Source organism: Sapajus apella, unplaced genomic scaffold (genome assembly GCF_009761245.1).
Source record: "Sapajus apella isolate SASKATOON/1434 unplaced genomic scaffold, GSC_monkey_1.0 scaffold52, whole genome shotgun sequence".
NCBI lineage: Eukaryota > Metazoa > Chordata > Mammalia > Primates > Cebidae > Sapajus > Sapajus apella.
In genome coordinates this window covers 13887731-13912472 of record NW_022436992.1, presented here as the reverse complement: position 1 = coordinate 13912472, position 24742 = coordinate 13887731, and the positions used below count along the sequence as shown (strand labels likewise).

The 24742-nt window shown below is 52.0% G+C and overlaps 1 protein-coding gene across 6 annotated transcripts in view; it reads left to right on the top strand.

The window, feature by feature from the left end:
• Nucleotides 1-13478, top strand: part of PSD4 (pleckstrin and Sec7 domain containing 4) — a 44322-nt gene extending 30844 nt beyond the window's left edge. For all 6 annotated transcript variants that reach the window (XM_032243650.1, XM_032243651.1, XM_032243649.1 and 3 more), the window contains exons 6-17: nt 2371-2544; nt 2998-3078; nt 3208-3320; nt 3542-3600; nt 3815-3904; nt 5442-5485; nt 5859-6019; nt 7565-7635; nt 7749-7912; nt 8722-8866; nt 9058-9201; nt 11423-13478. In XM_032243650.1, the coding sequence (XP_032099541.1) occupies nt 2371-2544; nt 2998-3078; nt 3208-3320; nt 3542-3600; nt 3815-3904; nt 5442-5485; nt 5859-6019; nt 7565-7635; nt 7749-7912; nt 8722-8866; nt 9058-9201; nt 11423-11680 (1504 nt within the window). In that variant the 3' untranslated portion in view covers nt 11681-13478. The remainder of the gene's footprint in view (nt 1-2370; nt 2545-2997; nt 3079-3207; nt 3321-3541; nt 3601-3814; nt 3905-5441; nt 5486-5858; nt 6020-7564; nt 7636-7748; nt 7913-8721; nt 8867-9057; nt 9202-11422) is intronic.
• The last annotated feature ends 11264 nt before the right edge of the window (nt 13479-24742 follow it).

Below are 24742 nucleotides of genomic sequence, written 5' to 3'. Positions count from 1 at the left end.
ATACTCCTTCTTGCGGCTAGCCAATTATCCCAACACCATTTGTTGAAAAATATGTCTTTTCCCCACTTTATGTTTTTGTTTGCTTTGTTGAAGATCAGTTGGCTGATCAGTTCACCCTGTTGCCCAGGCTGGAGTGTGAGGTACAATCATGAGTCACTGAAGCCTCAGCCTCCCAGCTCAAGTCATCTTCCCACTTCAGTCTCCCAAGTAGCTGAGACCACAGGCATTCACCGTTATACCCAGCTAATTTTTACTTATTTTTTTTTTCTAGAGATGGAGGGGGGAATCTCACTAAGTTGTCCAGCCAGGCCACAAGGCTGGTCTTCAACTCCTGAGCTCAAGCAGTCCTCCCACCTCAGCCTTCCAAAGTGCTGGGATTATAGGCATGAACCACTGCACCCAACCTGCTATTGTTTTTAATGGCCTTTCAGATCTTACTGTGAAAATCAAAGCAGGAATGGAAGATGTCTTATCCAGCCTGAAAACTATGCAGGGAAAATTAGATTTTAGGCATTGTGTTTAATATAAGATTTAAATAAACTTATTTGTATAATGTCTAGTGTCATTTACCAAGATAAAGCCCCAATTAAACCTTTTCATTATTTACTATGAAAATATGTTCTCATTTTAGTTAGATTTACTTACTTCTATTTTGGGATGGGTGAACTTTAATTTTTGGCATGAAGAACCCTCCGTTTTCAGAGGCTGAAACTACTCTGGCTACCAAGCCTCTGAACCTCTCCGCAGGGCAGCCTAGTTTCCAGATGCATAAGGAAGGTGGTTCTTTGGTTTCTGGCACTGATCGACATTCTGTCACCATCACCCAAGGACCTTGAGATGGGAGTGGACCTCCAGTTAACCCTGACCCAATTGTGTTAGGTGGAGAGCGTGCTTAAGCGAAGCCTAATGTTACATGTCTGTTTATCAGGGATCTTCTTTTCTTTTTTTTTTTCTTTGAGACAGCATCTTGCTCTGTCACCTGGGCTGGAGTGCAGTGGTGCGACCTCAGCTCACTACAATTTTTGTCTTCCGGGTTCAAGCGATTCTTCTGTTTTAGCCTCCCGAGTAGCTGGGACTACAGGCATGTGCCACCATGCCTGGCTAATTTTTTAATTTTTAAAATTTATTTTATTTTTTTTGAGATGGAGTTTCGCTCTTGTTGCCCAGACTGGAGTGCAATGGCGCGATCTCGGCTCACTGCAACCTCCACCTCCTGGGTTCAAGCAATTCTCCTGCCTCAGCCTCCCAAGTAGCTGGGACTACAGGCGCACACCACCATGCCCAGCTAATTTTTTTGTATTTGCAGTAGAGATGGGGTTTCACCATGTAGACCAGGATGGTCTCAATCTCCTGACCTTGTGATCCACCTGCCTTGGCCTCCCAAAGTGCTGGGATTATAGGAATGAGCCACCGTGCCCGGCCTAATATTTTTATTTTTAGTAGATATGGGGTTTCACCATGATGGTCAGGCTGGTTTCAAACTCCTGGTCTCAAGTGATCCACCTACTTTGGCCTCCCAAAGTGCTGGGATTACAGGCGTGACTACTGCACCTGGCCCCCTTGAATGCTTTTATATTATGATGTCTTCTGCTTACCAGTTCAACTTCCTAACTGTGGTCACTTGGATAATAAATGTTCAAATCACTAGACTATCCCACATCTGATTGAATATTATGGGGGAAACAGAAGAGTCAGGTAATGATTGGACTGAGGGACATCTGAGAGTCTTAGTGCTGGACTCGGAGGCTCTGAGTCGGCTGGGGGCGCCTGGGCCTGTTCATACTGGATCACAGGTCACCACCCCAGCCTTGTCATCCAGGCTGCTAGGTGGGGGAAGGGAGAGGCTGAGGACCACTTCCGGGACTCCCCCAGCTGCTGCCATTACTAGGGCCCACCTAGCTTCCTGTTCTCAGCCCATCCTTACAGCTTTCTTGGCTCCAGATCTAGGAGTGGAGGCTAGAGACAGAGCTGGGAGGTGGGAAAGAGACAAGGAGGTATATAGCAGGACCACAGGTGAGGGAGAGAATCCCTGATGGCTGCATTGGTAAAAACAACCCTGGGGGCCTTACAGGGATACAGCTGCCCCATCTGAGGTGAGATAAGCTTGGAACCTGCCTGAGGAAGCACAGGGCCCCAGACCTGGAAACGTTGCATGAATAGCTTCCTCTCAGGCCTCTCCTGGTCCCAGGCCAGGCTAAGTCAGTCTGGCTGTGACTGTCTCTTCCCTGGGTCCAGCTCCTCCAGGCCCCACTATTCAAGGCCCTGAGCTCGGAAAACTCTTGCCACAACTGACCTGCAAGAACACTTGACCCAGAGCTCCTGCATGTCTACCTCAGGTGAGAGTCTGAGGACACCTATGATCTCTTCTAGGCTTCCTGCGAGCCCTATGCCCCAAGCACAGTACCCAGAAGGCCAGAGGCTGCCAGCTGGAGACAAGCTGTCTAATGGCATCAGGAACCAGGAGGTAGCCTGGAACTTGGCCTCCCGCCTCTATCGCCTGGAGGGCTTCCGAAAGTCTGAAGTGGCTGCCTACCTGCAGAAGAAGTAAGGGGCTTTGAGCCTGTGGAAAGCTGGAGGCTGAGGCAGCCAGGGAGGAGCTGCTGAAGGGCTCCCTCCACTGGCCACCCTCCCCTTCTCGTCCCTCCCCATCTCCCCTCCTAACTTTCCCCTCATACCCTCACAGCCCCTGCTACTTCCTGCCAGTCATGGTCACACCATGTCACCTCTTCTTCACACCCTTGGTCCTTGGGCCTCACTGCCTTGCCAACCAGACTCCACAGGTCTCTCCCAGTCTACGATGAATAGGGTACCAAGGCATACCAACCTTGGCTGCCCCCTTGTCCTGTTGGGACCCAAGGCCCAGCGTGCCTGCGCCCTTCCCTTGCTCCCCTCACAGCATCAGGCCCCATAACGTGTGCAGGCCCTGGAGACCCGTGTGCATCTGCAGCCCCAGCCCAGGCCCCTGATGCAGACTCCATCCCCTTTTTCCTTTTGCAGCAATGACTTTAGCAGGGCTGTGGCTGAGGAGTACCTGTCCTTCTTCCAGTTTGGAGGCCAGAGCCTGGACCGAGCCCTCCGGTAACGCCTTTGGGCCCTCTCTGGGGAGGCTGTGGAGGATGGTATGGGGCAGTGGCGCCGGCCTGAGGCTGGGATCTGACTGGCCCCAAGCTTCTGGGCTCTTTCCTTGACCCTGGCCCTCCTTGGCAGGGGCTTCCTCCAGGCCTTGGTGCTCAGTGGGGAGACTCAGGAACGGGAGCGAATCCTCTACCAGTTCTCCAGACGCTTCCACCACTGCAATCCGGGGGTCTTCCCCTCAGTAGGTAGGGAGGGGCTGGCCCTGACAGCAGGGCAGGGAGACTTTGGGGTGCCCATGTCTGCTTGGGAGTTTAGTAGGTGGCGGTGAACTGGTGGGAGTGTGTTGGGGGCTATAGATAATGGAAGCATTCCCGGGGTTCTGAGGTTACCCCACCCAGAGTGGGCAGAGGAAACAGGAGCCCTGATTCCAGCGAGCTTTCTCTCCACTCACCTATCTCTGGGGCAGATTCTGTACACACCTTGACATGTGCAATCATGCTCCTTAACACGGACCTGCATGGACAGGTAAGACAGTAGAGAGTCCCTGTGGGAACTGAGGCCAGGGCTGTGGCTTGGGGTGCGGGGAGGAGGAGACCAGAGGCCTGAGACTGGGCAGGGAACACCCCTAAGGGATGTGGGCCTGGGGAGCTGGAAAGGGTTCCATGATGGGTGGCTTAGGGGTTATTCTATTGGGATGGGATGTGTGCTCAAGTCATCCCACTTCTCTACATGGCCACAGAACATTGGGAAGAGCATGAGCTGCCAGGAATTCATAACCAACCTGAATGGCCTGAGGGATGGCGGGAACTTCCCCAAGCAGCTGCTGAAGGTATGTACCATGGGGTCTTCTTACGGGCTCAGGACCTGGGGAGCCCCATTTAGGACCTGGACCTGGAGCCTTGATTCTCTGTTCCAAGGGAGACGCTGAGCTTGGAACTGGCTTTGCCAAAATATCCTTGAGAGGACAAGGCTTATTTATTGCAGGGCTAGTAAAAGAGTTGTCCCTGGCTGGCAGCATCAGCAGCATCTTGGAATCTGTTAGCCATGCAAATCTGCTGGACCTACTGAATCAGACTCTCTGGGACTGGGAACCCCACAATATTTTCAAGTCATTCTTACCCTGTGATAGTCTGAGAAGGGCAAAGCTTCATTCACGTGGTGAAAGTCTGGAGCTTAGACTTGGGAGCCTCGTGTTCCTGGGTTTGAATTCTAGTCTTGGGCAATTTGCCCCTCTTGGCCAACTCAAGTTCCTCCTGAGGGTATTAACCACTTTATAATGCTATTATCAAGATGAAATAAAATCTGTCAAGTGCTCAGCATGGTGCTTGGCACACAGCATGTGTGTCATAAGCAATTAAAATGATTTGCTGTTTCATCACAGTCATGTATCACTTAATGATGAAGGTATGTTCTGAGAAATGCATTGCTGGGCAATTTCACTACTGTGTGAACATTATAGAGTGAACGTACACAAATCTAGATGTATAGCCCACTGCCCACCAAGGCTATATGGGATAGCCTATTGCTCCCAGGCCATAAACCTGTATGGCATGCTTCTGTATTTAATACTGCAGGCAGTTCTAACACAGTGCTGTATTTGTGTATGTGAACATAGAAAAGGTACAATAAAAATATGATACAAAAGATTAAAAATGATATACCTGTATAGGACAGCTCCTCCACAGTCTCATGGAACCACCATCACAGATGCGATTCATCCTTGACTGAACCATCGTGATGCTGTTATATGGTACATGACTGTATTTCATGAACATTTACTGAACACCTACTACGTGCCAGACATCTTGTTAGGCACTGCAAGGGCTGTCAAAGCAAGTGAGATACATCTACATTAACACTATTTGTTATTATTTCAAACTTTTAGTGCATCATTCACTCATTCATTTATTTACTGCACATTTATTGTGGGGATTGGTCAGCCAGTTTCTTCTCCATCAGATCCCTCCCAGCAGGATAGCATGTAGATAATTCATTTCTCCTCCAAGAGAACTAGTTAAACCCTCACTAAGCACGGGCAGGACAGAGACTTGTCTCCCTCGGTCATCTTTATGTTTTAGCACCCAACATAGGTGTCTGAGGGTGTCTGTCACTGGGAAATGCTCCAGAAGTACTTGTTGCACAGATGGATGGACAGATGGATGGATGGATGGATGCGTGGGTGATGGACAGATGGATAGATGGATGGATAGATGGATTGATGCTTGTCTACTCAAGGAAGACGTGTAGCTATATTAGGGGTGGAGGAGGCAGGCTGTACACATGCCCCTATCCTACCTCTGCCAGACAGAGAGTTTAGGTTCCATGGCCCTGAGGCTCCCCTGCCCATCTATGTGCTTCTGTTCCAGGCCCTCTACTGGTCTGTCCGCAGCGAGAAGCTCGAGTGGGCCGTGTGAGTGACAGCCCCTTTCCCCTCTCCTCCTCACCCCTCTCCCTTATCTTTGGGCTGTTCTCCCTCTGTCACCCACCCAAGTGTTAGGGGAATCTCAGATAATGTTCCCCTCTGAGTGGGGCAAAGCCAGAGGCAGGGCTCTGGGCAGAGGGCATAGAGGAGCCCAAGTAATACTGGAGGGCCAGAAGTAGTGGGACGCGGGGTATGGCAGAGCTCCCAGGAATTGGTTAGCTCTGAAGGAGAACTCCTTCTGGGGGGTCCTGGGGTGTGGCTCTCCAGCAAAAGAGAGGTTGCTGAGGCTCTGGGAGGCAACAGATACCTCCCAGTGGTCTTTCCACAGTCAGCCCTCCCAGCCCAATTATCTGATGTCCAGGGATGAAGAAGATGCAGCCAAACCTGAGAAGGCCCGGCTGTCCCTGCCAACTGGCAAGATGAGCAACCCCTTCCTTCAGCTGGCTCAGGATCCCACGGTGCCCACCTACAAGCAGGGCATCCTGGCTCGGAAGATGCATCAAGATGCAGATGGCAAGAAGAGTGAGTGTCTGCTGCCCACAAACAGGGTAGTATGCTGGGAGTGGCCCTGCTCAGGGACTTGTGCCGATGCATGCACAAGTGTGCAGAGAGATGGCTCTCGTGCAGGACAGGCAGCCAGCCCATGTTCCTTCCTCAGCGTGTGCTGAACAGTGACTATGTGCTGGCTGCTGCATGAGGCACTAGATGGCAGGTAGGAGAATCCAGACAAAACAGGCCTAGTTACTCCTGGCCTCTGAGTGGTAAGGTAAGAGATTAGACAAGTATGTCAAAGTCTGGGAAAAAAAGGGAGCAAGAGCTGAGTGTCTAGGGGCTGAATCAAGTGAGGAGAGAAAGGCTTTTGGTTTTGTTTTGGAGGTGGGATGTGGGGACAGGGAGAGGTAGCGCTTCTGGGACATGATGGTACCTGCACTGAACTTTGGAGAAGAGGGTCTGGATTAGGAAGCTGGGCAGGGGGCATCCCCCACAGAGAAAACAGCAAGCCGAGTTTGCTCAGAACATGGGGTGTGTGGAAGGGAGGTACACTTGGGGCAGAATTGCCAGGGCTGTGTTTGGGCCTCTTTCCCCAGGCAGCTGAAGGCTTTTGATTAGGGCAGCAACATGACCAGAGTGGTGATCTCAGTAGACTAACGTGCAAGCACAGATTGAATAGGGTGGGCCAACCAGGAAGGGAACTAGCATTGGCTGTGAGAAGCGACTGGGGCCCCAGGGCTGCCTTTTGCCTAAGCTTAGAATGGATCTCACCACACAAGACCAGGGTTGGGGGAGGTAGGGGGAAAAGGGGACAGATGGTGCTCAGAATAGGTTACACAGGGAAAGATACCCCAAGGCTGGGCCCTGAGCCCCCAAGCCCCTCTGGATGTGTATGCAAGTTCAAGATCATCCTGTAAGGACAAGAAAGCTGTCTGGGTGGAATTGTGTTTGTGCCTGGGTGTTTGCGCTTGGTGTAGTGGGTTGTGTGTTTGGAGCTAGAGAGAGGATGGTCTGTATGAACACCCCCATTTGGATGTGAGTGGTTCTATGGTTTTGTTTCCAGGCGGGATTGCCCGTGTATGGAGAGACTCTATATGTTTGTTTATGATTTTTTTTTTTTTTTTTTTTTTTTTTTTTTTGAGACGAAGTCTTGCTCTTTCACCAGGCTGGAGTGCAGTGGCAAGATCTCAGCTCATGCAACCTCCTCCTCCCGGTTCTAGTGATTCCCCTGCCTCAGCCTCCCAAGTAGCTTGGAGTACAGGCATGCACCACCATGCTTGGCTATTTCTTTGTATTTTAGTAGAGACGGGTTTCACCATGTTGGCCAGGGTGATCTTGATCTCCTGACCTCGTGATCCACCCTCCTCAGCCTCCCAAAGTGCTGGGATTACAGGCCAGAGCCACTGCGACTGGCAGTTGTGTTTTCTTGTGTAGGTATGTTCTGCATTTGTGTGCATCCTGGTGAGAGACTGGAGTTGGTGTGAAGGGCAGGGGGGCAGATGCACACTTGTGTGTATGTGAGTGTGTCTGGATGCGGGTGCCGCCACGTACATTTGTGTTCTGTTCCTGGAACAGCGCCATGGGGCAAGCGTGGCTGGAAGATGTTCCACACCTTACTGCGGGGGATGGTTCTCTACTTCCTGAAGGTAGGAAGGGAGACAACACCCCTGTCAGAATTGGAGACAGAGAGGCCCAGAACTGTCGGGAGGGCGGGCAGCTGATGATAACCTCTTCTCTGAGCCCTTGTGCCTGGTGGCAGGGAGAAGACCACTGCCTGGAGGGGGAGAGCTTGGTGGGGCAGATGGTGGACGAGCCCGTGGGGGTGCATCACTCGCTGGCTACCCCCGCCACCCATTATACCAAAAAGCCTCACGTCTTCCAGCTGCGCACGGCTGACTGGCGCCTCTATCTCTTCCAGGCACCGTAAGTCCCTGGGGTGGGAGACTGTGGCAAGGCTTCATCCTGCCCTAGTTCTTCTCTCACCTGACCCTGCAGACACCTGAGGCCTGTGGGCCCCGGGAGGCCCTGGTGGGAATGGCCATACTGATCAGAAATCCTTATAATGTGGCAGCAGGAAGAGGAGCTGGGGAGCAGGGATGAAGCCTGGGCATTGCCTGCTTCCTCCCCATCCTTGGCCAACTTTGCCAGCGCAATATGCCTTTTCCTTGCTGGTGGGATCAAGCCTCCCAGTTCAGAACAGAGGATTCCAGGAAGTTGTTAACAATTGACTATATTTGGCATTTGTTATAAAATCTATCGCCTTCCCAGATTTTCCTCTTTATTTTTAATATTTATTTATTTATTTATTTGAGACGGAGTCTTGCTCTGTCGCCCTGGCTGGAGTACAGTGGTGTGATCTCGGCTCACAGTAACCCCTGCCTCCCGGGTTCAAGTGATTCTCATTTGATTACAGGGGCGTGCGCCACCATGCCCTGCTAATTTGTGTATTTTTAGTAGAGACGGGGTTTCACCATGCTGGCCAGGCTGGTCTCAATCTCCTGACCTCAGGTCATCCGCCTGCCAAGGCGTAGCCACCGCGCCCAGCCTCCAGATTTTTCCCTATTGATAAGAAATGCCGTGGTCAGGGGTCGAGTACCCTGCAAGTGGCAGGGCTCTGACTGTAGGAAGCTGAGTCCTGGGCAGCTGGCCGGCTGTACACCCACAGGAGGGGCGGGAGGACGGTGACAGGACCGACCCTGTGTCCCGGGGACCAATGACCTCCTTTGCTCCAGCACTGCCAAGGAGATGAGCTCCTGGATCGCGCGCATCAACCTGGCTGCGGCCACGCACTCCGCACCGCCTTTCCCCGCCGCCGTGGGCTCGCAGCGCAGATTCGTGCGGCCCATCCTGCCAGTGGGCCCCGCCCAGAGCTCCCTGGTACGGCCTCCGGGAAGGGGTGGGGTGCGGTGGAATTGGGAGTGTGCACCTGGAGCCCCAGGACAGGAGGCTGGAGTGGGGCTGCGCACCTGGCTTGGGAACTGAGGTGATCAGATGGGAGGCACGCCCGGGCCTGGAAAGCCGTGCAGGGGACACCCGGGACAACGTCCCTCACCGCCTGCCGCTCGCAGGAGGAGCAGCATCGATCCCATGAGAACTGCCTGGACGCTGCCTCGGACGACCTGCTGGATCTGCAGAGGAACTTACCGGAGCGGCGGGGCCGCAGCCGCGAGCTGGAGGAGTACCGCCTGCGGAAGGAGTACCTGGAGTACGAGGTGAGGGGCCGAGCCCACCTCAACGCCGCTGCGCGGGACCCTCTCCGCCCTCTCGTGGCTGCCTCGGTCCCTGCAGGCGTCACTGACCTGGCCGCGCCGGGGCGGGTAGAGGCCCTGTGTGAGGGCGGGGCCCTTGTGCGCAGTCTGCAAACGGGCATGGGTTTCCATGTGAGCACCCGCGTGCACGGGCGTGCGCAGAAAGTGTGTGTCCCAGTGCACTTAGGCCCCTTGATCTCTCGTCCTGGGGGCACGTAGTAGTTGGTTGTCTAAACACTCACAGCAGACGTTATTTTATAGTTTTCTTTCTCCTAAGAGTATATTTGGCTTTTCCCAAGTTGAAGGAAAAACTATATTTTAGCTGAAATTGTTCCTTCTAATACCCACCAAATATTAATAGGTAGTATTTAGGGATCTTGTCTTCCTTGAATGGATTATCTCATTTAATTATCTATCTAAAAACTCTGGGTAGGTACTATTCTCCCCATTTTACAGATGAGAGAACTGAGGCACAGAGAAATTAAACTACTTGTCCAAAACTGGCAAATTTACATGCTGCTCCGAATGTCTCATTTATGGTCTTAACTAAGAACTTTTTTTTTTTCCTGAGACAAAGTCTCACTCTCTTGCCCTGACTGGAATGCAGTGGCTTGATCTCAGCTTACTACAACCTCCACCTCCCAGGTTCAAGTGATTCTCCTGCCTTGGACTCCCAAGTAGCTGGGATTACAGGTGTGAGCCACCACATCTGCCAATTTTTGTATTTTTAGTAGAGACAGGGTTTTACCATGTTGGCCAGGCTAGTCTTGAACTCCTGGCCTTGAGTGGCCTGCCTGCCTCAGCCTCCCAAAGTGCTGCGTTTGCAGGTGTGAACCACTGACTGCCCCTGGCCAGTAATGACTTTTTTTTTTTTTTTAGATGGAGTTCTGCTCTGTTACCCAGGCTGGAGTGCAGTGACGTAATCTTGACTCACTGCAACCTCTGCCTCCCGGGTTTAAGTGATTCTCATTCCTTGGCCTCCCAAGTAGCTGGGATTACAGGCGTCTGCCACCATGCCTGGCTAATTTTTGTGTTTTTAGTAGAGATGAGGTTTCACCATCTTGGCCATGCTGGTCTTGAACTCCTGACCTCATGATCCACCTGCCTCGGCCTCCCAAAGTGCTGGGATTACAGGCATGAGCCATCTCGGCCAGCCTCAGTAATGACTTTTATTGGCTCTACAGTCCATGTTGAAATGTTTAGTTTCTCCCAACCCTTACCTATCCACCCACACTCCCCAATTCTGCTTTGGTGTCATGTCAGTGCATCTGGGACTCTAACACTGGGTGCCTGCTTCAGAGGTCCCAGGCGCCTGCTTAGGGTGAGGACCCACTGGGCAGAAAGGGTAGGTGAATGCAATGTGAAAATAGAGGGAATCAGAGGCCACCCAGAGGCAGAGACCAGGAAGTGGGAATCAACATCGACTCCTGCCTGTCCCCGCTGTGCCATCATGCAGCCCTCTGCCTATCTTGCAAGGTCCCAGCCTGTCCCTTGGCTTGTTGGTTGTCTCTATGGCTGTGAACTCCCCACTTCTCAGAGGCCTCAGGGTGTGGCTGTGAGGACCCAACCTCTTCCTTCCTGACCACCTGGGACCTTTAGCAAGCCACCTGCCCTCCCTTCCACAATGATTTGTGCCCCCTCCCAGGGCTGGCATGAGGATCCAATGAGTTGGAGGGTGGGGAAGCGCTTTGTAAACTGGAAACCATATCCCAAGGATGCTAGCTACGGGGGCCTTAGGAGTACTGTGTTAAGCAGATGAGGGTAGTTAGCATCACGCTCCACAGATGCCAGTTGTTATAATGCTATTCAAACCCAATTAAGGCTGTACAGATGTGAGCTGTTTGTGTGTAGGGCTGCCAAGATCTCAGGCATACTGAGCAAGACATCTTTCAGTGCTTCAAAGATGTAACGTGGCATAGAGATGTTAGTTACAGCACTCCAAGGGGTTGGCTATTCTTAGAACAGGGCTGGGCTGATATGTGTCATTATAATACTATTCAGAGGTGTGCTCTGCAAAGTCAGCTTCCCCAAGCATTATACTAACACACACTGTTGGCCAGCCCCCTTTCTGCAGAGGTCTGTATCGCCATAGCTTCATATTCCTTTGAGCTGTCCCTCATAATTCTAGCCTCCTCCTGACCTGGAGCCAGGATGGTGCTAAGGTGGTGGGACTTGTGTGTTGCAGAAAACCCGCTACGAGACCTATGTGCAGCTGCTGGTGGCCCGTCTGCACTGCCCCTCTGATGCCCTGGACCTGTGGGAGGAACAGCTGGGGAGGGAAGCTGGAGGCACTCGGGAGCCCAAGTTCAGCCTGAAGAAGTCCCACTCGAGCCCGTCCCTGCACCAGGATGAGGCTCCCACCACGGCCAAGGTGAAGCGCAACATCTCAGAGCGCAGAACCTACCGGAAGATCATCCCCAAACGGAACCGCAATCAGCTTTGAAGACAGCGCCACCTCAGAGACACTGGCTCCTGCTCCAGGGTAGACCTGAGATAAACCTCCCTGGAAGAGACTTATTTCAATAAGTCCACCATGACAGATGAGGCACCTCCTTTTCCTGATGAAGGACAAACCTTGTTTCCCTGTGGCCCTCATTCCCATGCTCACTGAAGCTTCCCTAAGAGTGCTGTGCTCTCCCCAACCCCATGGCAGTCCCTCCAAAGCCCCAGTCCCTGACCACTCCCAAGGGAAAAGGCAGGTTGAGGACTTGACTTTACTCCCAGAGTTCATCCCACATCACCTTCCAAGCCCCAGAATCCAGAGTGGCCTCATTTCCTAGACCTGCTGGGTCTTCAGCACTAGTTTGAGAACCAGTGCATATATGGTGTGGCTCTGGCTTCTGGGGGAGAGCTTGGGGCAGCAGAGGCTTCTGGGCAGCCCAGCCAGGGGAGCCACAGCTCTGAGGATGGTCTTGCTCTGGGAATTAGGTGACCTTCCAGGGGAGGCCGCAGGAGAGTGAATCAGGGACTCTTGAGAGATTCCTAACTTGCCTCCTGTGACCCAGGGAGCAGGGTCACTAAGCTCCTGCCCATTGAGGGGATGGCCTTCTGGGCAGGGATGTCGGCAGGCTTCAAGGGCACCATGTGGCCGTGAGGCCCCATGTCTTTGTCTCCTTGTGTCTCCTTTTTTTCCTGTCATCTTCCTTTCCTTTGAGGCAGATGAAAGAGCCTCACACACCCAACTGCTAATCAACAGAGCGAGCTGATGGCATGAGTGAGGGCTGGGAGAGGTGGGGCCTCCAGAGCTCTGCAAAGAACCCTAGAAACAAGGAGCCTTTGTTCCAACAGAGCAGGGAAGGAGGCTCTCTAGGTTCAGACCACTGGAGAGGGTAGAGAGGTAAAGGGTGGTGACAGTTTCCCTTGGGGTCTGCCTGGCAGGAGCCACAACTTAGGAGAGTTGTGAGGGATGGGACCGAGGCAGGAGACCAGGTGAGGCCTAGGCCAGGCACTAGAGGTTCTTCTGTGCTCCTTCCTACACATGCCTTAAAGTTTCCTTCCTGTGGGTTGCCTGGACCCCTTCCCCATCTCTGGCAGCTCAGAGGGGCTCTGCTGCTCTCCCCTGGGAAATCCCCTTGTCTTGCCCTCTGGCTGCCTCCCAGCTTGGCCTGTTCTCTGAGGAAGGTTCCGGAGATTCATGGACTTGGGCTCTGCCTGTAGGAAGGAGGCTGGGCCGGAGGGAGCAGCCACCATTGTCTCTGTTCAGCCAAGTGTGCAAGTAGGCTACCCGCCAAGAGGGGGCCTCTGCTACCCGCTGCTGCCTGCCGGCTGACGCACTGCCTCCCCAGCCTTCCTGCTGGGCCACTCTCCTCCCTTCCCATGCTTGTAACCAGCTCTGGGGCCTGGACCTCCACAGTTAAGGCTGGCCCTTGGAGGACGTGTCTGGGGCTGGGCCATGCACCCAATGGGTGCACAATAAATACAGGTCAACAGAGACAAAGTTGTGTCAGTGTGTGAGGAAGGAAGGTCAGGCAGCTGGGACCACCCACAGTGTGGCAAGCTTCATCCCTCTGCCCCAAGTGTGTATGTGTGTCTGTGCATGTGTGTAGTGTCTGTGTCTGTGTGTTCATGCATATGCAGGAGTCACACGGTCATAGGCCGTCAAAGCTGGAGGAGACCTCAGAATCATTCATTCGCCTACTTGCTCATTTATTCATTCATTCATTTCGCAAATAATATGGGACACTTTCTACGGGCCAGTACTAGGGGATTTACAGATAAATTAAATGTCCCTGACTCCATGAGCTGACAATCATGTCCACCGGTTTCCAGCTCTCAGTTTAGAGATGCACTTTTATCTTGCTGGGCAAGTGTGCTGAAAAGACACATTCCCGCCCCACAGCCAGGGATGCTGATTCAGTCAGCCTGAGTCAGGGAGATAGATAGATAAATATGTTAAAGAGAAATAATATGTTTAAAGCTCCTTGGGTAACTCTGATGTGTAGTAGCAGTTACTACAGTAGAGTTCAACTGTCTCATTTGATTGAAGTGGAATCCCAGCATCAGGTGGACATGACTTTTGGCCCAAGACTTATGCTTACAGACTAAATGGCCTTGAGTAGGTTATTTGACCTCATTGAACATTCTTTCTTTTTCTGTTTTTTTTTTTTTTTTTTTTTTTTTCTGAGACCAAGTTTCACTTTTGTAACCCAGGCTGGAGTGCAATGGTGCTATCTCGGCTCACTGCAATTTCTACCTCCTGGGTTCTACTAGGTAGCTGGGATTATAGGCATGTGCCACCATACTCGGCTAAGTTTTGCATTTTTTTTCTTTTTCGAGACAGAGTCGTGCTCTGCCGTACAGGCTGGAGTGCAGTGGTGGGATCTTGGCTTACTGCAGACTCTGTCTCCCAGGTTCAAGTGATTCTTCTGCCTCAGCCTCCTGAGTAGCTGGAACTACAGGCATATGCCACCATTGCTGGGTAATTTTTGTACTTTTAGTAGAGATGCGGTTTCACCATGTTGGTCAGGCTGATCTTGAACTCGACCACGTGATCTGCTCACCTCAGCCCCCCAAAGTGCTGGGATTACAGGCGTGAGCCACCATGACTGGCCTAATTTTTGTATTTTTAATAGAGACGGGCTTTTGCCATGTTGGCCAGGCTGGTCTCGAACTCCTGACCTCAGATGGTCTGCCCACTTTGGCCTCCCAAGGTATTGGGATTACAGGTGTGAGCCACCATGCCCGGCCTATGCATCCTTATTTCTAAAACTGTGATAAAAGGTGAAAGTTTGAATGCATGTGTGTGTGACACTTTGCTGCTCCTTTGCTCATGCAGAACCGGCACCTCTCTTTCACCTGAGCACAGGGAGTCTTCAGAGCCAGATGACAGTGGCTGCCTGGCCTCTCATAGTCAATGCTGCCCAGGAACCCGTCTGGAGGGTGTGGTTTGCGGGCTGCAGATATGATATATGACCACTTGGAGGCAGCCTTGCGTCTTTATAGCTTCTGGCTGCTCAGGTGTCCTGTTGTGGAGCTGAGCTGTGCTCCCTGAAAGCCAGGAAGTTATTATGTGTGCCACTGTGCCATCGCAGAACCAGGGCCTTCAGCTTTGCAAAACCCACAGTGGCCCAGGCCAGGACTCCCACCATCTAGGGATGCCTCTCCCATGGAGAAGGTTGGGGCTCTGACATCTTCCTGGAGATGGAGAGAAAGAAAGACATCTCCGCAGTCTGTGGGAACAGTCTACAGCTCCCCACAGGGTTGCTTCAGGTAGTCCTGGAAGGTGAAAACAGAGAGGGCCGCAGTCTCCATCCTGGGTACGAAACAGATCAAACCACCATAGGCCTATGTCTCACCTTGTCCCCACCCCATGCTCCTCTCCCACCTGTGGAGTGGGTCGGTCCTTCTCTTTGCTGGAGAAGGGATAGACAGAAGTTCTCGGTGATGAGCTCAGGCTCTGGAAGGGCCGTGGACGTTTGGGTTTAGTTCTTTCTTTCCCATATAGGGAGTTCAGCTTCCAGAGGCCTGGGCCTGCTGTGAGCCAGGATGACACTCCTGATAGAGCTCTTCCTGGGCTCTCGTGATCTCTGCTGAGCCTGGCTTTCTGCTGATGACATTTGTTTGTTGCTTGCCAGGCGCCAGGGAAGACGAAAAGATCACTAAGGCCTATCTTTTTCCTTAGGAGGCTCCGGGTCTTCGGGAGATGAAGACATATGGAATGTGTTGAAGTTGGAAGGAGCGGGACTGGAGGGTCGGGGTGAGGGGGGCTGAGGGAACAGGGCCATCAATCAGGGTGGCCTGAGCCCAGATCATTCAGGGCCTCCAATGCAGCCAAGGAGAGTGGCTTGTGAATGTGCAGTGCTATTTTTTTTTTTCTTTTTGATATAGAGCCCCTCTCTGTCACCCAGGCTGGAGTGCGATGGCGCGATCTCTGCTCACTGCAACCTCTGCCTCCTGTGTTCAAGCAATTTTGCTGCCCCAGCCTCCCAAGTAGCTAGGATTAGAAGCATGTGCCACCATGCCCAGCTAATTTTGTATTTTTTAGTAGAGATGGAGTTTCACCATGTTGGTCAGGCTGGTCTTGAACTCCTGACCTCAAGTCATCCACCCGCCTCGGCCTCCCAAAGTGCTGGGATTACAGGCGTGAGCCACCGGGCCAGGCCAGTGCAGTGCAATTTTTAAAGAGAAGAGTGATAGGCTCAGGGCTTGGGGGACAGCCTAGGGATTTTGTTATAAGAAGGTGAGCTTTTATCTGGCCAGCACTTTGGGAGGCTGAGGCAGGAAGATCACTTGAGGTCAGGAGTTCGAGACCAGCCTGGCCAACATGGAGAAAACCTGTCTCTACTAAAATAAAAAATTAGTTGGGCATGGTGGTGTATGCCTATAATCTCAGCTACTCGGGAGACTGAGGCAGGAGAATGGCTTGACCCAGGAGGTGGAGGTTGCAGTGAGCCGAAGTCATGCCATTGCACTCCAACCTGGGCAACAGAGCAAGACTCTGTCTCTGAATAAGTAAGGCCAATAGGTAGGGTAAGAATATGGCCTGCAAATGCACATTATTTGTGTAACTTATACGTAAATCTGAAATTATTTCAAAATCAATATGAAAAGAAAGAAAAAGACAATATCCTTGAACCTTGTGAAAACCCGGCCATAGCAGGTCCTCTTTCCTCCCTGTCCCCATAGGCAGGCTCACAGGTCCTCAGGCTTTCCTGAATGGCTTCTGTCCTCCCCACTGGCCCTTCTGCCAACGCCGCTGACCTCCAGCTTTTCTGATGCCCATGCCCCCCACCAGCTACCGTGGCTTGCACCTTTACCTGTTCCCTTCACTGTCCCTTCTCCAGAGAAGAGGTGCTCTCCACTGCCTGTGACCAATCGTCCCTCCAGCCAGCATGCTGGCCCCTTTCTCCTGCCTGCCGCAGACCTCTCTCCTTCATGGGTCCATTGGGGCTCTTTGGGCCTATTCTCTACCCGCTTCATTATCATGCCTTGCAAACACCACCATGAGCAAAAATCAAAGCTGGTGTTAGACACTCTTGCTTTTCAATAGCTGAGCCTGGCTTCCCTGCTTCCTGTGATAAACTCACGGAATATGTGGGCTTTGCCAGCTGTTCCCAGCCCTCACCAGGTTCCCATTCATACCTGGCTCTAATTCACACCTTACAAATCAGCATCTATCCCACCTCTGCCTGAAATGCCACCTCCTAGGGGCATTGATGGCTTCAGACATCAACTCCAGTGCCTTCTCAGCTTTCTTCCCCACTCACCTCTCAGTGACCTTTGGCCTTGGTAGCCACGTGATCATCTACCAGACCCTGCACCAAAGCTCAGCCTGATCTTGCCCTGGTGGCCAGGCCCTTGAGTGGGACTGCTGGGAATTGAGTCCAGCTGTGGCTTTTCTAGTCATCTGACCGTGACCGGTTAGCCTCTTATGTTCTGTTTGTTTCTCTATAAAATGGGGATAATAACACTACTTATGTCGTAAGGTCCTCGTGAAGATTAAGTGAAATTATGCACGTAAACATCTCAGAACAATGCCTGGCACAGAAGGAACGCCTGTGAGGTTAGCTATTAATTCATAGCCTCACCAGACTTACCCCACGTCCACTCCCCTCCTCCTCTGGGCTCTGGTTTAGGCTCTGCCCTCAAGCATGCGATCCTGCATGATGCTGGGTCTCTGCATTTGGCTATGCCTTGGCCCACAAGTAACAAATCTGAGCTCATGAGCTTTAGCAGTAAAGGACTTTGAATGGTTCCAATAATTGAATCATCTGTGTCCCGGTAAGGTGAGGCTTCATTTAGGGCTCCACTCTGATCAAAGGCCCCTTTTCTCTCCTGTTCTTCTGGGGTCCACCTTCCAGGCCTATGAGTAGGAGCAACCCTAATGCTTCCAAGATGGCCCCAGGAGCTCCCAAGATCCCTTTTCTTGGTGCATATCTAGCAGAAAGTGACTCTGTTTCCTGGAAGCTTCAAACTCCGATCTAGGAATAGTCTCCTGGAGCAGCCTGCCTTGAGCCATGTGCCCATATCTGAGACAGTCACTAGGGCCAGAGGTTTAAGGTGATCAGAGCCCACGTCTGGAAAGGATGAGAGTGAAGCCAGTACCATCCAGAGCATAGGGATTAGCTGCGGAGAAATTCTGAGTACTAGAAGGACTGGCTAGGAGGAACGGATGATGGGGAGAAAACCAACTAATATGCAGATGCCCTTTCCTCCAGGAGGCCTTCCCTAAATCTTCCTCCTTCAGTTTCTATCACATCAAACTCTGTAACTCTCCTCTCCCCTCCTCTTCATTTCTCTTTTGCCTCTCTGTTTCTAGAGCAACATAAACTCCCCATGGGAGTTGTTGATTTCCACTGCTCCCCCAGGGCCCGATATCTAGAGTCGAAAGAATGCACATCTCAAAACTATCTCCTGGTTCTTTTTCTACTTTCTCGCATATTCTTCTTCTGTTTTTCCTGCTACTCCCTCTTGCTCTTCCCACCCCTAAACTCTGTAGCCTCAAAGATCTTACCTGGCTGACTACTAGGCTTTCAAAAGAGTTTCTGAAAGAAGTCTCTAAATCTGAGCCTTCAACTCTCAACTCTGTTCTGAATTTCTGACCTGGAATTCTAACTGTCCATAATACATGACTCCTCAATACATCTTCCTGGAAATTACAAATGACCATATGGTACAGGTGCTACTTATTACCTGTAAGAGCACACTTGGTGTCATCTCTTGCAAGCTCTCCTGACTCCCTCGTTTCTGTGAGTGATTCTGCCATGGCTTGAGCTCATCCGCTGCTTTGAAAGATCACACACCAGGGTACATACAGAGATTTGAACTGGATGGTTGGACCTTTGTCTCACGATCAGGGTAGAATCCTTTGGTTTTCTGACTTCTTTGTCCTCCTCTGTGGTGTGACACAGGTTCAGGAAGAGGTACACAGACAGAGGAGAGATGCTTTCCCTGTGCAGGGTGGCTGACTGTCTTGCCTGCCCCTCCTGGCCTTCCCCCAACTCCATGTACACATTCACTGCCCTGACTCTGAGTTGGACCCAGCTAGAAATCATAACTTCGGTTACTCGTATTTCCTCTGAGCCTCTAGTCATGGCCATAGACTAATCTGTGGAATAAAACCCGCCTGAAAGAAATCCCTGTGCTGAAGAAAGGATTGAAACATACAGTATTTCTTTGCTCAAGAGAGTGTGGGTTTCAGCGCTCCCACTGAGCAGGGACTGTGGGTGCCCACCTTGGCTCTCCTGCAAGAGACGGCCCAGGGAAGCTGAGCATGAATTTGCTGCAGTGTTTTTAAGGACATTATCCATGCTAGTCTTTTATCCAGGCTGAGGTGGGTAATTTTCCTTGGAGCCACGTACTAGAAAAAGTGCTGCTTCTCCCAGGAGCTGGTACATTGCCCTCTTGTGAACGAGAGCCATGTACGTGACCACTAAGGGACTGAGGGCCAATTCCAGATCAACTTTGCAGCCGCCTAGGGCCCGCTATACCACCCATGACATACTTTCTGTGGTCTGATGCTTTATTTTTGATTGTATTTTACTAATTTATGGCATGCATATCATATGAGCTGTCTCAAATCCTCCCTGGAACAAGGTGAGGAATATATTAATATTTAAAATAAAATAAACAAAATGTCAGTGTGTGTGTGTCTTAGGCTGGAAATTCCTTAAGGGCAGGGACCATGTCTGTTTATATAGCACCTGGCACAGTGTCAAATTGAGGTTTAACAAATGAATTTTGATGAAGAGCAGAAAGAAGCTGCAGAGACTTAGGCCTCATTCTCCCACTGATAGTCAGCCAGACCCTATTTGCCAAGGGTCCCCTTCCTCATGCCTGACAAATCCTTACCCCTCTCCCGACCATACAGGCTCACTCCCCACAATCTGCCTGGTCCTCACCCAAGCTCATGCTCCCTCACAAGCCCAGCCACGCCCACACCTGCTCAGAGGTTCACCCCAAACACCCAGCCCACCCTTTCACCCACTGTCCCCACCGCCCTGTAAGCCCGTCCCAGGGTGGGCAGCCGCATGTGAAGCTAGGAAATGCCACTGGCATTCGAGGCGTTTGAGGTGCTGTCCCCACACGTGCCTTGGCCCAGTGGGGGCCTCCAGCCAGGCGGGGACCTGGCAGAGGGAGGGAGAGGATAAGCCGCTTCGAAACTCCAGATGCAGCAGTTAAAAAGAGGACAGAGGCAATGATCCTTCAAATTGCCACATCTGTATAATCTGCCTTTTATTTTCTGCTTCATGAAGTTTTATTTCCTATTATTTATTCACCTCCCCGCCCTCCCCTCCCCCGCCTTCGCTCCTCCTTAGCAGGCGACATGCTCAGATGGGCCCTGAGCTTTGGCCTGGGTCTGGGCCCACCCCCATCCCCTCCCTGAGGCTGGCTGTTGGGAGGAGGCAACTGCTCCCCCCTTCTCTAACTCCCTCTCTTCTACTTTCCCTACCTTCCTTGGGACATTTGGGTACTGCATCCCCCCATCATTGTGTTCCAGCTCTTGAGTCGCCTCCCTCCATCTTCCAAGTAGAGCTCTGAGCAAATGTGCATAGATCATGGGGATCATAGAGATGAGGCCTGTCCCTAAAGCCTGGATCACCGTCACCTCCCCCAGCCGTCCTAGAACTCACAGCTAGGTGATGTCCCTGCCCTCCTCCTTTCCTCTGCGTGTCATTTCCCACTGTCTCCACCCTGGAGCCTTCTCTCCCTTTTCTAGTCCTCTGGTCTGTGGTTGGGGAGCTGGGCTGGCCCAACTTGGGTGCAAGGGGCTATCAAGATGGGAAGGAAAGGGCCAGCCAGATGTGCAGGGAGGGTCAGCCTGTGGTCTGTCTTCAGGCCCTGGGCATCCACTCTCTCCTTCCCCACCCAGGTGTAAGAACAAAGAAGTACTTCGGAGAGAGGCCCAGGCCTTGGTCCTAAGCGTACGATCCGGTTAGCTAGGTTTGGGGCAAGACTGGAAGAAGGTGGTTGGAAGACGGGTGAGAGGGTGTTTGGGAAAGGATGCTGATGATATTTTGTTTTTTCCTCACCTAGCACCGCCTTACTCTTCCCAGTCACAGAAGCACAGGAGGCCAGGGGAGCAGACATTTCCAGGAAGACAGGTACGACTTTAGGCTTGAGGGTTAGCGTTTACAGTTGGTGTTCCTCATGGCTGCTTCTTGGAGAAGACAGTGATGCCAGATAGAGGCCTGGGATGACCATGAGGGACTTTGCAAATATTATCTGAAACTCAACAGTATTTTGTATTTCATATGCAACTGTCTTCTGATCTCCAATTTCCCACTTTGCTCTATAGTCCTGTACAAGTCTCGTTTCTAAGCTGTTTTTTTTTTTTTCCCCATAGGAGTTGGGAGTCCTTTTGGGCTCATCTTATTTTCTCCTGGTGCCTACCAAAGGGAAATGTTCCTAGCAGTTGGTTCATGAAAGGCTTCTGAATGAATGAATGAATCAACTAATGTGAGGGCTACAGCAGAATCCTCATGCCCCAGCCTATACTAACTGTGGCTAGCGGGCTCTCCTCTGGTTTCTGCCCCATCCTGGAATTTTTTGGAAGCCTGGCTTTAGCTCAGCAAGCTGAGTCAGGACCCAAGCTCCCATCAGGGTGGGTGGGGCACTAGAAGCCGCCCCATCCCCACCCTAAACACAGGGCAGATTCCAAATATGGAAATACTGTGTTTGCCTGATGGAAAATTACTGGGGAAATTTGGGAGAAAGAGGGCTTCATACCTAAGCCAGTCAAATGAGGCCCTCAATGCTTTTCACTGACCTGGGTCACTACTGCGTCACAGTGTTAAGCTGGACATTTTTCTGGCCCAAGCCACGCATTTGACAGTTAAGGTAAGTGAGCAATCTCCTGGGGTCACCAGCAGGGAAGGGACAGAAATCCGGCCACAACCCTACATTCCAGGGGGCTCTTTTAGCAACACCTCTCAGCCAATCTCTCCCAGGGGGAAAACAAAGGCAATGACCAGGGTCCATGTTATCATAATATGATAACTAGCAAATCTTATTTATTTATTTATTTTTTTGAGACAGGGTCTTGCTCTATTGCCCAGGCTGGAATGCAATGGCATGATCTCGGCTCACTGCAACCTCTGCCTCCTGAGTTCAAGCCATTCTCCTGCCTCAGCCCCCTGAGTAGCTGGGTTTACAGGTGTGTACCACCATGCCCGGCTACTTTTTATATTTTTAGTAGAGGAGGGGTTTTGCCATGTGGGCTAGGCTGGCTTTGAACACGTGACCTTAGGTCATCTGCCCGCCTTGGCCTCCCACGATGATGCTGGGATTATAGGTGTGAGCCACCGTGCCCAGCCACTAACAAACTTTAATAACAACCACCAGTTCAGCCCCTGGAATAACAGAGCAGACCCTTTCCCCTTCTTCAGTTTCTAATGGCTACACTTCGCAGGTAAACACTTCCATTGTCTTCATGAACACAAGTGCTCCTTGCAGCAGGCCTTGTCCCTCCCTTCTTTCTTCCTCCTTGTCTCTTTCTCTTCCTTGTTTCCTTCCGTGGGGAAATGAGTTTCCATTCTGACCAAGATCATCTGTTTTAAGGACACTTTCTTTCCTGTTGCACTTAAGTCTTCTGAGTGCTCTTGTCTCCCGAGGGGGATGGATATATGTGAGGTTACCAATGTTACCCAAAGCTGGGGGCCTCCCCACTGGGTCCCGTTAGGAGGTGAGGACAGGGGAATGACGTGACCTTCGTGGGAGGATGCGAGGGCCTGGACTGTGAGTTCCCAATCTGTGCTCCCAGCAAGGCCTGTGGTTGGCAGTGAGGCTTGCTACCAGGGGCCCCATCTCCACCATAAAAAGCAAACAAACATAAAACAAACAAAAAGGCGGTATTTATAAATGAACTTGTCTCTCACTGGAGTGGCTCTGGGCTTTTGGGCAGTAGGCGGGTAAGCCCGCACCCACATGGTTATGTGCATGGCGGGAGCTCGGGCTCCTGAAACTGGCGGGAGGGTGGCTTGCCTGGGGGAGGTGCCCTGGCCGTGGACAAGGCGGAAGAGAGTCTGAAGGGAAGAAGACCACGAAGGAGGAGGGGAAGTGGGGAGGGGGTCTCGGAGGGGTGGAGGAGGGAGGCGCGGTGGGGGGGTGTTGGCTTCATGCTGTTACTAGTTTGATTTATCCCTAATGAGTTCTCAGCACATGGCTGCTCCCGGCTCACTCCAGGGGCCAGCCGGCCCGCCCCGACTCCGCAGCAACAGCCGCAGCTCGCTCAGAAAAGAGCCAATTTCCACACTGCACAGTCCGCTTCACTCAGGGGGAAATCACATTTCCCCGGGAGAGCCGCAGGCAGCGCTTCCCTCCACAGCCTGGCCGGCTGCCACTGGGCACAGATGCCAAGGAGCTGGGTCCCCCACCTCCCCTTCTCTCCCCACCCAAAACCCCTCTTGCTGCCTTCCAGGAAGCCTGAGCTCCTCTTCCGTGGGCCTTAGCCCCTGCTGCTTCTCAAGGGTAGGAGAAAGGGTGAGGTCAGGGGAAGGAGAGACCGGTCTGCCCTGCCTGCCTTCTCCAGCTTCTTCCAGGAAGGAGAGCCAGGCCCCCTCCTTCTATGTGAAGGGCATGGAGATGTGGGGATGGGTTGGTGATGGTGGTATGTGCCTATGAGAGTGGGGACTTGCGGGGACAGGTGTCTGCCACCGAGGAGATAATGACCTCCAGCTTCCGTGTCCCAGTGGCCCCCAAAGAGTCATAGGAGCTGTAGACAATAATGAGAAGAGTAAGCAGCCAAGGAGACGGCCATGGGATGAGGGCCATGGGGAGAGGAGGAAGGGGAGAGGGAGACGTGGGGAGGGTGAAGGGGAGAGGGTGACAGGGAGAGAGAGCTGGAGAGAGGGAGGAGAGATGCTTCCTGGCATTTCCTGAGCACGGTCAGGGACTCCAAGCTCTCCCCAAACATTCCCTTGCTCTTTCCCTCATTCATAGCCCTGGAGACACAAATGTCTCTCAAACAGTAGGGAAAGGAATAATTGCTATAGACTCAGCAGAAAAGGAAAAAGACTAGAAAACGAAAAGAAATGAACAAAGGAAGGAGACAGAGTGAGAGAGAGGGAGTTTCCTCCATGAAAACCACAGTCACGGTGGCTGGGGTCACTTGGTGTTGACGGTAGCACAGCAGCCTGGGCAGAGGAGCCACCAGCTCCTTTATGGAACATGGAAATGCTTTATGACCCTAAAGTTTAGAGAGGGGCTGCTAAAGGGCACCCTGAAGGGAGATTTAGGGCCAAGGATGGAGGGAGGTCTGAGATCAGTCTGGCACAGCTCTGCCTGGCCCCAGTGTTTCTTCTGCTGAGCTCTGGGCCTTGTGTCCAGTCACGCTTTACAGAGAGGGGCAGCAGAAGTCACTGTGTCCTAACTAGCCAAATGACTTCTGCCCCTCCCTGCAAAGCAAAGGGTGTCTGAGGTCTCTCAGAAGCCTGGTCATTCCCAGATATCTGAGGCCTGACAATAGGATGCAGATCAGGCCTCGGATTAGGGGCCTGGCTGTGGTCTCTGCTCCTCTGCTCCTCTGACTGAATGATCTTGAAAAAGTCGTTATCTTTTGGTCTCTGATTCCCCAAGTGCAAAACAAAAGGGGACCAATGTTCAGAATCAGAGATGTAAATGGATGTGAATAGGCTTCTTATGGAGAAGGAAACTAAGCCTGAGTGGAGAGTTATTATCACTTCTGAGGCTGAGGCAGGGCAGCGCTGTTACGCTGTGGGTGCAGGAGCTGCCTGGGAGGGAGCTCAATCCTGCCCCTCCACCTCCCTCTCCCCTGATTGACTGGGCTGATGCTGATGCCCAGGCCCAGTAATGATGGCATTGAAGTCTGCAGTCCCCTTCCTCTGGTGCCCACTCCCAAAGGACAAGAAAGTGTGAATTATCTTAAAGGTGCCTCATGTTGATATGGATGGGAAAGTTGTGTGTATTTTGGGTGATGGAAGTGGGAGGATGGTGAGGACAGGCGGCGGTGGGGACATCTTAGTAAGGGCCTCAGACTCTCTGTCTTTCTGTTTCTATTTGGAGCCCGCTCCTTCCATTTCCAGTTGATTTCACTACTTCCTCTTGC